Source organism: Heliangelus exortis, chromosome 17, assembly GCF_036169615.1.
Source record: "Heliangelus exortis chromosome 17, bHelExo1.hap1, whole genome shotgun sequence".
Taxonomy (NCBI): domain Eukaryota; kingdom Metazoa; phylum Chordata; class Aves; order Apodiformes; family Trochilidae; genus Heliangelus; species Heliangelus exortis.
The window spans coordinates 5,082,118-5,095,833 of NC_092438.1; the positions used below are offsets into that span (position 1 = coordinate 5,082,118).

Genomic DNA, 13,716 nt, shown 5'->3' on the forward strand with positions numbered 1-13,716 from the left:
TTTATATAATGTGAGCAGTCTGTTTAGACCAAATGCAGGGGAAAAGGGAAATTAGGGCCCTTGAAGAGAAACGAATTGCCATTTCTCTTTTCTCTATTTCTCTAATGAATGTACAGATTAAGTATGTCCATAGACTCATTGGTCTGCCATGTCGCAGGTTAAGTTGTGCCCATAATTGTTAACATAGTCCCTTAAAGCTCTAGGTTTAATTCTTCTTTTCAAAATTTTCCAGAGCTGTTAACCTTGGACTTACTTCAATGTTTCCAGTGATATCAGGGCTGGAAGGACTTCAGAGAGACTCTTTGCTCCTTCATCTCCTATGCCATTTTCACTCAGAGCATCAAGGCTGGGTGGGTGATGACAAAAACAGAATTAGATTCACTTTTATTCAAGTTTTTCACCTCAGAGACCACTCTATGTATCTTGAGAAGCTCCTCTGCAGTAGCCTCACCAGGAAGAAGCATCATACAAATTACAGCTTCTCTAATAAGTAGCTTTCTGCTTCCCAAATTTATGGCACAAGAATTTCTTTACTAGTTGAGTGGTTTGACCCATTTCCTTTGATATGCAAATGGTAGCACTTAATGCCTTGCATCCACCACACACTGAAGGTTATTAAAAATTGTTATGAAATAGCTGTGTTCCAGCAATGCATGAATGAGATTTCCTGTGTACACAGAAATACAGAACTGACAAAATCCTGCAGATGCTGTAAATCTGCATCAGAAGGAGCCTAAACAGCTCCTTCTCCAGATAGGGAGCATTAGAAATCAAGTTTTCCTTCATGAAGGTGTCCAAATGGAAAGAGACACAATTTTAGATACTGGATCACCTTCTAATTTGCCAGACAATGGTGGGATACATTGGACTCATTCCAATTCTAGAGCTTTATTGTTTTCCCAAAATATCATGAAAAGGCCAGATAAGATACAGAAAACTGGCTAATGGGCTGAGCTAGTAAGGCCAAAGATCCTGTCAAAACCCACTAATCTTTCCACAGAGATGACAGTAGAATATTGTCTATTGTTGCTACAATTGTTCCTAGCATAAAGAAGCCTAAAATTCAGAGACAGCTGGTTTGTCATAGATACAAGGGAAAAATAGTGACTGGCATTCTTAAAACTCTGGTTTTAATGCTGCTCCTGGTGAGGCTGTGTGACATTATGCAAGCAGAACACAACCAGACACTACCTGAGCATGTCTTTTTCATCTCTTTTGTATGAATCAAACCCACAGAGTTCAATCTCTTAAAAATTCTGCCACAAGTTTGGGATGATCATTGACTCCAGAAGCACAAATACTGAAGGTAAACCCCAAATTTAATGTTGCTTCTGGCTCAGGAGGAAGCATGTTCTTTCCTAAGGCAGAAACAACAGCGAGACCCTCAACAACCTCCCCATAAGTGAGCTTGGGGCTCAGGAACATTATGGATCCTGAGGGAAGAAATAAGTAATCAGCTGGCAGCACTGATCAGTGCCATGGCAGGAAGGCAGAGCACCCAGTGGGGCTCTGTACCAAACTTTTCCTACAACCATTGAACCATTAGGAACTGTGGCTGAAGTGGAAGTGACTGAAGGAGTATTGAACAAATCACTACCGAGTGTCTCAAGGCAGGATAAAGAGCACCAGCCTTTCAGTCTGCTGAAACATTCTCTGAATGTTTTTGTTCAGTTTGTTCATCAAAGCAAGTAGTCTTGTTGGCAATTTAAATGCTCCTTGGGAACATGAGCTCCCTCATCATCAAGGGGTGCTGAGGAACATTGGTGAAGTTAATCTTTTGTATAACTCACTCTAAATGCTGAAGTGATGGGAATGCTGCAAGAATTTCCACAAGTTTTTGGAATCCCTGAATGCCACATACAGGACCTAATCTGGAAGAAAACCAATACAGACACACAGCGATTTTTTCACATGTTCTAAAACAGCAAAATTATTAATTTTTAAGTTCTTCCCCTGCACCCCCAAAAGCAAACTAGCTTACACCATTTCTGCTTTCAGCCTTCCAGATGAGTATTCCCCCCAAGGCTGAGAGCAGACAGAGCAGAGCTACTTGCACAGAAGCAGCAGTATTGTAATCTTGATAAGTATTGTAATCTTGATAAACAAGATGAAAAATAGTCTTCTTTTCTTCTCAACTGTTGGCAATTCAGACTAACTTAGGATCAACATTTTAGTGCAGTAAAATTAAACAAAATTGACAGAACTGTGTCAATGTGTATCATCATATCAGTGCAGGAGACAGAAATTATTTTTTTTTTTTGTTTTGGCCACAGCTTAATAAATCCAGTTGAGAAAAGCAAAATAAAAATACATGGAATTTACTCAATGCTTAACCATAAACTTAGTCTAATGACCACAGCCAATATGCATGCATCTTCCTGCTCTTAAATGTATCAGAGAGGTGTTTCACTTACGCAAATTCTATTTTTCTGAGGTTTTTGATGGCAGGAATTTCATAGCTGCTGCAACCAGATGCTTCTTGCACACTAAACAAATCACAGCAGTACCAGAGTATAATAAATATTTTAGCAATCAAACTAGTGGTTTAACAATCATTTATTAGTAAACTTTTACAGAACATAAACCACTACTGCATCAAATGAGGAACCAGGAAAATTCAGAAAAGCTTCTACTCCAACCATTCTTGATTGCTTAATTTCCATCTGATAACTGGCTTTCACAGTGCAGTCATTTGCTCTGCTTCCAATAAAACTTAAAAATGCAATCTTTAAAGTAAAGTATTTTCTGTCAAAATGATTTTGTGTATATTTAACCAAAATACTCTGCCCATGTTAAAGTGGAAGTCACCATTTTTATTTGGAAAAAGAAACCCAACAAACCAACTAAAGTGCTCCCGTTATGCATGCCTTTAATTGCAACCAATGCCTTAGTCACATCATGAGAAGGGATGAAACAGAGATCATGGAACACAAACTTATACCTCCTGAGCTAAAGGGCTGACTCAGATCACTTATGACCAGCACAAATCAAGGCTTCACTTATGGCCCAGGTGCTATGAGGGGCTGATATCAGTCCAAGTTATATAGCAGAAAAACAATGGAAGCATTCTTGGAGCTTAAAAAGAAATCTGAAGAAAAAAATGACAGCTGGCTTTTTTATTGGCAGTTTTGATAAATACTCCACATAGTGCTGCCATTGCTCCTCCCTGCCGTGACAACCACAACACATCAATGTAGGAGAATGCTCTGAGATGATACAAGAGCTTGCACTGCCTCAGTTACTTCTCCTTTGGACAAGCAGAGGACTCCATTCTCCAACAATATTGGTGAAGCCCCATTTTCTATCCCTATCTATCCCTATCTATCACTATCAGTGAACCCCCCATTACTATAGCTAGTATATCATGAAGACTTTTGATCATAAATGAGCCTACCAGTTGATCATCTTCTGCATCTCTACAAGGTCTGAAAGGTCATGGATGTCCTTCATTGTCTTTGCCTTAAAGGGATCAAGAACAAATTTCTCTATTGATGCTCTCAGCAGTTCGTAGTCTTTTGTCTCTTCTAAAGATTTCCAGATCCTGACTGTGTCACTGAGGGAGGCCCTGTGAAATGACAAACCACATGAAATCAACAGATAAAACTGCTATTGTTGCATGAAAGTAATCTACATGCAGTCCTATGAATGACTACTATCTACAGAAAATGACCAACCTGAATGATGTCACATTCCTTAGGCCAACCAAGTCCTTTACCCCTTGCTCGTCAATCCTGCTGTTTCGCAAATCCAAGGAAAACTCTTTTCTTGACCTTTTTAAAATAGAGTGCAGTACATAGACATCAGGTGGTGTAAGAACTACATCCAGAAAAGACAAGTCCGGTTTGAGCCTTAAGGCCACATGCTGCAAGAGATAATTGCTTTGTGTTTCATAAATACAATGTAAAAGCTCAAGTAACCTCTTTGGGCAGAGCTCATTAATCTGCAGCCTTCTAATATATTTCAAGAATGTTTTCTGTTTCTTGGTTGATTGCTTTACATCCTTATTTGAAAGGGAGCAGAAGTAGGGGTCATCTTGGAGGAACAACAAACCAGCCAAAAATCGAGGCACTAAATCTAACCAGTTATAAGGTTTTTTCTTCTTGGATGGAAAAGAAAAGTACTTCGTTAGACTTTGATCTTTGATTTCTTCTGCTAGCATAAGGTGAAGAGCACCCAGGAAATTCTGAATGATGAAATCAGAGAATGTGGTCCCAAATTCCTCTTCTCCACTATCTGAATGTCTGGGAAATGCAAATGGCGAAAAAAATCCATATTTGAGACCAAACTCTTTAACTTTCTTAGAAGAAAGAAAGTCACTTTTCATGGCACTTCGGTGCTTTTCTCCAAGACACCAGGCTATGTGGGCTAATGCAGCAAGACTCTCTTGATTTTGCATGGTTGTAACATCTGCTTGCAATGGTATCTTCTGCTGGATGAATTTCAGGAAGGCTCCAGTAAGAGTTGAAGGAAGGTTTTTTTCTTCCATTTCAAGTGCTGTCTCACAGAGGAAACAAACAAATCTACACATTAGAGGGCTGTAACAATAACTGAACAAATACTCACACTCTTTGATTAATTTCAGTGCATTACCACAGAAAGGTAATCCTTCAAAATACTTGGTTATGTACAATTCTCTCTGTTGAGGGGAAAGTCCTACTATTTCAATAGTCTTATCGACTTTGGACAGGTACTGGTACACCTTGTCTTTTGGTCTTGCTGTAAGTAATAAAGTACAACCATTCAGTATCTTTTTTTGGATGAGTCCTGAAAGCAGCTCCTTTAAACTGCACAAGCCTTTTTCAGGTTGGCTGGCTGAGCAATGAGGAAAATGCTCATGAATATGCAACCCTTCAAAACCATCAAAAACTAGAAGGACTTTAGCAGGGTTTTGCAATATATACTCAAAGATCTCTATGCTTCCCTCTTGAGGTTTTACAAAAAATTCAAGAAGTAGATCCTTCAGGCTGTATTGCTTCGCAGGCAAGCTTATTTGTTTGCAGTCAAACCAAAAAACAAATTCAAATTGAGAAAACTCTCCATTGGACCAGTCCTGGCAGATCTTCTGGATAAGAATGCTTTTGCCCATTCCTGCTTTTCCCAGCACCACAATCACTTTAGTCTCTAACTCTCTACTTCCTGGGATTTCAAATATTTGGCTTCTTTTAAGAGCTGCCTTTTCCTTTCCTTGCATACTGCACGTTACCAGCTCCTTTTCCATAGCTTTTGTGCTATTCTTCCCAGTTTTGATTTCAGTTTGACTTTGAACTAATGTTCCATCAACAAACAGGTGATCAAGAGTTACTTCTCGTTCCATGGCCATGAATTTACACACGTCTTGGAAATAATCCTTAAGTGACGCACAAAAAGCTTCCACTGGCTCTAGAGAAACAAAAAGCACACATGACCTGAAGAAACCAGTCCATAAATTATAACACTGCTTCATAGCCATTTAATTGCACCATTGTAATATGGTAAAAATACATCAGTTCCCATCAAGCTTGTAGGCCTGGATTTACCACATGCAACTGCAGATACTTGGTTAAGAATGCAGACAGAAGAGATGGTTTTAGACCTATAAACTGAGTAATTTTGGAGGTATCTATACATCTGATAAAACCAGGTAAGTATACTGATCTTCTAAGAAGGTACTACAGCTCAATATCTCAAGGTAAACAAGTCTAACATCTTAAAAACAGGAACTGTGCTCACCCATTCAACAGCTTCACCAATTACTGAGTGACAATTTCTAACAAATAGTTTTTCGTTATGGAAAGAAACACTTTAAAATCTGCCAAAAAAATACTGAAAGCTTTAATTCAAGAGTTCTGAACTCACTTGGTCTGTCAAAAGGTTCTTCAGAAGGAATTACAGTAACTTGGACTTCTTTGAACAGTTCTAAACCTGGAGAAACAAAATAATATACTAAGGAGGACACATAGATAGCAACTGATTCAGCTTTATGAGTTTTACCAGTAAGACTAATGCAAATTTTAAAGTTCATTGCTATAGATATAACATATTACCCAGGAAAAGAGATCTTTTGCTTATTTGCACAGGAAAGGAAAAAAGCCTCACATAAGTACATTCAGGTGACACAATCTGTTGCAGGCAGTTTGACACCAAAAAATGACAGCTGTTCCAACAGTTGTATGAAGCACAGACTTAGCATAACAAGGTGACAGCCACTAATAGTTTAAAATGTCAGTGTTTTTGCATAAACTCAGGTTCACTTTTGGGACTTCCTTATGCCATCAAAAGCAATAGTTGCCTTTTGTTATTCTACCTCTTGTAACCAAGCATTAAGGATGAAGTCACAGATAAGTGACTATTGGTAACAGAACTCATCCATTACTCTTCCTGACAAACTACTGTCACTCTTCAATTTTCTTTCTTTTTGTCTGTTTGTTTTCAAAGTAACAAAGACTTTTGCACTTGGTTAGATAATCAGATTCTGCCACACAAAGAAATCAGAAATTTTTTAGAGAAAAGTTTTCTACAGACTGGTAATGACACAGCATCAATTTTGACAACTTTTGGTAGGAAAAACTTTGCAGACACAGGACAGAATTTTAATTGACAGAGACTGTTACAAACCCAGCCTCACCAATAGTTCCATGGTAACTACACTCAGCAGTGGTGTAGAAAAAAAAAAAAAGACCAGGTTAATCTCTCTAGATTTCTGCAAATGTATTTACTGCCATAATATTTGGTTCATCTTGATGTAGAATGTGGTTTAAAAAACAGAAAAATCTTAGAAGTTTTGGTGATCTGGAAATCAATTACAACTCTGCATGACAGCAACAGATAGAAGGGCTGGAGTTCTCAGAGTTGGTCCTAGCAGGAAAGCACTTCTAATAAGCAAGTACATTTGATGTAGAGATAGTTCTCTTCTTTCTAGAAGAGAACAACTTAAGATAATAAATAAAGAGGGGGCATGCCTATTTTCAGACAAGTGTTGGGTTTTAGCATACAATTTATTTTATTAAGTAAACCATAATGGAAAACCAAGAAAGGCTGTAATGACATTTAGATGTGAAGTAGCATTGCTAAAAGAACCAGGTGTTAATAATTTTTTTGAAAAGGAAACAACAGTGGCTTGGAAGCTTATCTGCTACTTTCCTGCTGCTCTTGGAATCCTGAGGTTTGTGACACACTCACACATACTGTGCTGTGTAAATCAGTTGAAATTATTAGTATTTTGTCTTCACATAAGCAGTATACATCGTTTAAAAATACTTGCCACACGTAGAATTTCCCTATTCATTCCCACTTTAAAATTTTGGCATTAGCCACCAGAGGGCAACAACACACTTGTACTAAGTTGCAAGCAGCTGTCATCACCAGGCTCCAAAGATCAGAACCCAAATAACCACCTAAATCAAACTCCCTGTCCTAGGAGCTCCCTGAGGGCTTGAAGAAAAGTGGGAGAAGTTTGCTACCACAGGTGGGATGTTATACTCTGACCAAGGCTCACATTTTCTTATAAGCTTTCTTGTGTCTTAGGCTTCTTTATTCTATTTGGTTTTGGGGCTTCCACAAGCTGACCACAGCCTGGCCTCCAGCACTGAGCATTTAAGGTGCTCAGGCCATGCCAGTACCAGTGCAGCTCCCACTTCTGATGGTGCTTTAAGCATCAGGGGCTTTTGTACAATAAGGAATCTTCCAGGAACTGGATTTCATAGCAAACACAACTAATATATACCTGAACTGGTAGCTCTACAGCCCCTTATCTGCTCAGTATTTTGTATTACACTAAGCAGCCAGTGACCAGTAAAAGAAGGAAACACCATTAATTTTTATTTTTCTCATGAAGTACAATATGAGTAAAGCCTGGAGGGAAGAACTGGTCTTGGGTAGATGCAATATGCCCTCTCTCTCAATCCAAAGAACTGCGTATGTAAAAATTAATTTTCTACTTACCACATAAACTAACTAGAAAACTTGGGGATATCAACATTTTCATCACCATTCAACTGGCAAGAAATAAATTATAGTTTTCACCTACCATAAACTGAAGCGAGGTTGGCAACTTGTACTTGGTTGACAACACTGATTTTCCAGTACTATCTGCCTATTTATGTGGATCAAAAGTTATTGGGCTTACCTGGATATATGATTACATCAGATGTTCCATTTCCAAGAATGAAGTTAAGTATCTGCTGAGGAAGCTCTGCAAAGCCTGTATTCTCTTGGTTCCCTTTCATGCTTACAGGTACACACTCTGGAATCCAGGGTGCTGAAGACCATTAAATAAATGCAGAATAATTACTCCCCTGTTTTTAAAGGCTCCAGGTTTTTAAAAGCTTCAAAGAAAGAAAAAGCTTCCTAAAAGCTGCTTATCCGTTCTGGCTTGTGGGAAAACCTTTTCATTGAACAGTATATGAACCAGAATTCATAGGATCACATAAGATCTACAGAATCCATCAAACTCTTAAAAGGTACTGTGAATGTTAGATACAAGGGATTACCCAGGTTTCAGTGACCACTGGTTTTCGATAGTCTAAAGAGAAATTCTTTTAACATAGGGAGAAGTGATTAAGGCTAAGTCTGTAAATGTGTGGACCAGAGATCCAGAAGAGAGAAAATATGTAAATATGATGTATCTGAATTAATTTTACCTTTGCCTTTGCACTATATACTTCCCATATAATTGCACATCTTGCAGCTGGTACAAGCAGCTGGCAAGCATCCTTCTGAATCCACACCAGTAGATTTTTTTGATGATGCAGTGCTTGCAATTTAATCAACCATAGCTCTGAGTTTCTGTAGGTACGACAGAATTTCTTCTGCTACTTTGTGCTGTTTCAGCTAGCATCAGATACTGCAAGACTTATCCACTTATCCACTGCTTTTTGATTCGTTTCCAGCATAGATTTAACAGAAAAAGGTGCTCAACTGTGTCTTTGTCATTAGCACTTTCCAGTGTACCATGAACACTCTTGGCTATGCAATGTCATTAAGGCAAGGTGGCTACAAACCCCAACACCTGGATTAGTACTCCTTGTAAACAAAATTCCAACCTAGACTGTGGTTTAACACTGCAAACAACATTATCCTGTAGTCCTTTACAAACCTCTAGATGAAGAAGAAATTGGAACTCATCTGAAGTTTATTAATGAAATTGCCTTCCTATTCTTAAGTAATTATTTACATTAGCATAAATAACCCTGCTCTATTATTTATTAACACAGTTAAACAAAAGACTTACTCTATTTCATTAGGGGCAATGCATTTCTAATCTCCCTTTTTACTATTTTTCATTCTTTTTGTGAGTGCCACACTTATAAGTCCTTGATTGAAACAACTGGCATACTTGTTTTCTTTGCCATTGGTGATGGTCAATGATCAGATTTTTAGGAGAGTTTTACCCCCATATAAATCAGTGTGTGTACAGGTGCACACCTATAGCTGTACTGTACATACCAGGAATTACAAAACTTCTTTCCAAAGTGTTGGTAGCAGGAACAGAAAGGGACATATGCTGGTAAGTTAGTGAGGTGGAGCTGGCTGGCTGGCTGCTGAAAGGCATAGGTGAGAAACTGCCATTCCCTGGAAACACTGCAGGGGCTTCCACTTAAAAAAACCAAAAAAATAAAACAAGAGGAGAAAGTTATTTCATTGCTAGAAGTTAAAGGGCCAAAGAAGAAGTATTTATAGATACCATAAACCCCTTGATTCTGATCTATTGTTTTTATTTTCCAAAACCAAAACCAACACACAATAGCTTTCTGAAGTTTACTCAGGTCTCAAAATCTAGATATATTTATGACATGCTGTAGTAAATCTTTTTTTTTTTTTTTTCCCCATTGGTTCACCCTTTTCTTCATCTTTCCTGGCCTATCTTCTTTCTAGAAACTTTCAGATGTGTTTAGATGTAAATGGACCTTGACTCTCTTCTTTGTCACTACAGTGCTGGTACAGCTGACTCGTCTGTGCTAAGAGCATTTCCCAAAGTACAATCACAAACACCTGAGTTTTAAAAATGCAACTTGCCTGCAGCATTTCTTTTATTTGAAGAAGAGGACAAACGGAGAGACAGACCTCTATGCATTGTAGGGTTTCATCTGCTTGTTGAAAGTTTCTTACAAATCAAGTAAGATACAGTTACTTACTTTGAACTAGTTTGCTAATTTCCTTGGTTTTGCCACACTCTAATTCTCAGAGTTGATTCTGCTTTTCTTTCCCTTGCCTGTCTAGTAGCAAAAATTAATAAGTTGTCTATTTCATCACTTTCTGCAGCCTAATGTTTCATCAGGAGCTACAAACCTGTGTGGGTTTTGTGCCACTCTAGTGGACACTGTCATCTGGAATGCAAGCTCTTTAAGGTGGGACGTGTTTATGTTGTTTATCAAGAAAAGATTTTTTAATATTTTCTTTCATTTTTACTGTGGTATAAAAGCAGAGTTTAAAGTGTTTTTCAGCTTATGTGCATACCAGAATGTGAAATACACACTTAAGTTCCTATCCAAGGATTGTTGTGTTGATTGTTGTGTTGTTCAGTCAGCTCAGATCAGGTACTATTACAGCTACTCACAAGTAGTTTGGCAAATCTGAAATTTAATTTCATTCAATTCCTTTCAAAGAACCTCATCCTTGACTTACCTGACAGAACTTCAGTACCCATTATCCTCTTTACTGTAGATAGCCTTATACTTTGGAAGAGGGTGTATTGCCTTTGCAAGATAACACTGTGACACTCAATTTATGACAGGTTAATAAAATCCCTGATTTTGTAATGCAGCTCATATTTCTGTCAATTAGATTTTTTGTATTCAGGACTTATATCACCTTATACTATATTCCTTCCCTCAGCACCTTCATTGGATCAAGTAAGGTAGAGAGAATGAATATTCTGAGCACATTCTGGAAGAGGATAGGTACAACATTACAAAGCAGTGTCAGCTCCGTGATGATACAGTAGACTGGAATGCAAATTCCATAGGGTGAGGCATTTTTACTGTTGTAATTTTGGTTTTGTGTGTTTTGTTTAAATCAGGAACTCAGGAACTGGTGTGCAATTTCTTTATGGAAAACTCTCACTGTTATTGTGGCATAAACACAGGCTTTAAAAAGTGCCAAATCTATAAAGGAATTTAAGCATATAGAAGGTAATCCACCTGTAATGGGTACTAATTGCCAGGAATTTCACCTGTGTCTGAGTAACTACAACTGGCAGGTACCAGATCAACAGGAACTCTGATTACCTCTCCAGATGCAAATTTATCTTTTCACATCTAACTCTGCTCAAACCCACACACAGAAGTCCAAATGAACACTGGAAAACCAGACTGGGTCACGGTCCCAGTGCTGGTGTGTACTCTATGACTTTCATCTGGTCTATGCCAGTTCCTCAGCAGCTGCTGGCCTGATTTTTGCTAAAATGCAATCCCATGCTCTGAGACACTCTGTATGTTCTCCAGGTTACACCCTGGTTTTGGCTGTCCACCTTGACATGTACACAGCCCATATAGTGTTTGGTACAGTCAGAGTTCCCATTAGGAGGCTTGGGAAGCATGCCAGCATATAAGAATGCATATGCCACTTCAAAAGAGAGTATAACATATTAATCAAAAGGTGATTGATCTCATGTGGATTTTGGAACAGTCTTTTGCTGGCTTAGCTATGCCCGAGACAACCATTTAACTACAACCATTGACTACATACAGCTAGATAAGAACTTTAGCTCCAGTTTAAAAGTTACAGCCTTCCTTCTGGACACAGGCATTGCCTTGTAGATGGTCTAACAGCATGCAACACCTAGGAATTTCCCTTTCTCCCATTCTTATTTTGGTTTAAAGCACTGTATAACATGGTCTGGGCCAAGAAAATGTCTCCTCGCAGTTACTATTTTCTGTAGGATGTCTCACTGGATTTTTGGAAGGTGTCACACTTAGAACAAAGAGGATCAAACCCAGGAAATGCCAAACTATGGCCTCAGTCACACCACCTTGCATACACGATAGGTGTATGTGATAAAAATTACAAATTTTGGCACTGACCTAATTCTCTACTGTTTTGCTGTCTTCTCTCAGAACAATTTAGAAAAGTTCAGCTGTACCTCTGATGATGCTAAGTAATTCTTCTGTCCCAGCAGGAACATGTGCTTTTGAAATACAAGGATCCAGCTGTTCCCAAGCAATAATGTAGCTGGCTCTACAATGCACAATTTAATAGCTAGTGATAAGAGGGCACAGATTCATTGCATCATGAGTTGGCCTGAGGTGTATAAAAAGGTGATTCTACACTGATTTCTATTCTGCTGGAAGAAGAAACATGGAAATGCATGTTGATGCTGTATCATCAAATCTAGGAGAGCAAACTTTCCCTGAAAGGCAGAGCTACAATAACTGAGGATGAGATTTAAAACAAGAGACAACATATGTTCAATAATATTTTCCTATTCAGCCAATAACTTACTTATTTTCTTGTATTTGGGTTCTGAAGCATCAGAGCAATTCTCTGTAGAGCCTAAGAAGGCTGAAAGAAGAAAAGGTGTTAGACAGTGACAAAAATTGTTTTCAACACGTAAACTTAAGTTAACTTTTTAAAGTACATGGGAATGTTCAGTTCAGCTATTTCAGAACTGTACAGGTCTAAAATGTGAATGTGAAAAGCCTCATGTTATCTCATGTTATTTTAATCTGGTTGGGAAATATTAATTAGGCTGTTGATTTTCATGCCAGCAATCAAATATCTTTGCTGCTGTTTTTGGTATTGAAGGGGAATTTTTCAGCTAACACTTGCTAAGCTATAGATACACTGAAAATAAGTTAACACTGTCCCATAGATGATTGCAAAAGGGAAGAAATAGGACACACTTTATTTTATATTACAGGAAAACAAATTCTGACTTGTAAAGAACGTGCTTGGGGGAGCTGTTTTCACTTCCAGACTACAGGATGAGCAAAGTCAGAGAAAGCACATCTGCTTGTATCAGTGAAGAACTACATGAGATGCATCGAGAGTGTGTTAAAACCAAATATAGTAATGTAAATTCAGCATTCATCACTAAAGCCTTTCAGATTCTCACTGGTTTTCACTTACGTCGTTTGTGACATTTCTGCATCTTTATGTCAGTAAATTTCTCAGTGTTTTCGGGGGCCATTTCATCCAAGATCAGGTTCCCTGCTAAAAACATGAAATATTGCCAAATATCAACCTTTGCTCTCCTAGAAAAATTATAGAAAGAGGTTAAGAGCAAGAACACACCAACAGACATCAGAGACAAAATATGCTTCAAATAAAAGATAAACGAATGATGCAATACAACCCATAGCCAGATTGATATGATTTAGAGAGCCCACAGAGTTCTGAATGCAGATTCTGGTGCCTTGTGTTAGTTTCTGAACAGCAAAATTTTAGTCTGCTGTCATCAGTTCAGTGGCTGATAAAATCTAAGTGCTTCTTAGTGCTCTAATGATAAGCAAAGGATAAAACATCACAGCTGTATTACAGTGTGAGCTCAGTACAAGCAGCCACTTACCTTGCCTGTGAAAGGGGTTAGATCCTTTAAGAGACAGAATAAAGGGTTCTAAACAAATTTTATTTTGTGTTATAAGGACTGCAAGCTATCCATATCATTCTCCTAATGGCAAATACTAATATTGTATTTTGTTTCCTCTAAAAGTAGTAAAAATTACCGTCCTTGAGAAAGGCCAAAAAATACAGAAAATCCTTGAAGTTTGCAAAGAAAATCCTGGAGGGGAGTTCCCAGGG

General features: G+C 38.2%; 1 protein-coding gene across 8 annotated transcripts in view; it reads right to left on the bottom strand.

Annotated features, from left to right (window-relative positions):
- The window catches only part of CIITA (class II major histocompatibility complex transactivator), a 46,808-nt gene that overhangs the window by 5,236 nt on the left and 27,856 nt on the right, over positions 1-13,716 (bottom strand). For all 8 annotated transcript variants that reach the window (XM_071760773.1, XM_071760770.1, XM_071760774.1 and 5 more), the window contains 10 exons: positions 13,045-13,128; positions 12,418-12,477; positions 9,403-9,573; positions 8,105-8,236; positions 5,836-5,901; positions 3,675-5,379; positions 3,395-3,565; positions 2,415-2,486; positions 1,791-1,871; positions 254-346 (listed from right to left, as the gene is read on the bottom strand). In XM_071760773.1, the coding sequence (XP_071616874.1) occupies positions 254-346; positions 1,791-1,871; positions 2,415-2,486; positions 3,395-3,565; positions 3,675-5,379; positions 5,836-5,901; positions 8,105-8,236; positions 9,403-9,573; positions 12,418-12,477; positions 13,045-13,128 (2,635 nt within the window). The remainder of the gene's footprint in view (positions 1-253; positions 347-1,790; positions 1,872-2,414; positions 2,487-3,394; positions 3,566-3,674; positions 5,380-5,835; positions 5,902-8,104; positions 8,237-9,402; positions 9,574-12,417; positions 12,478-13,044; positions 13,129-13,716) is intronic.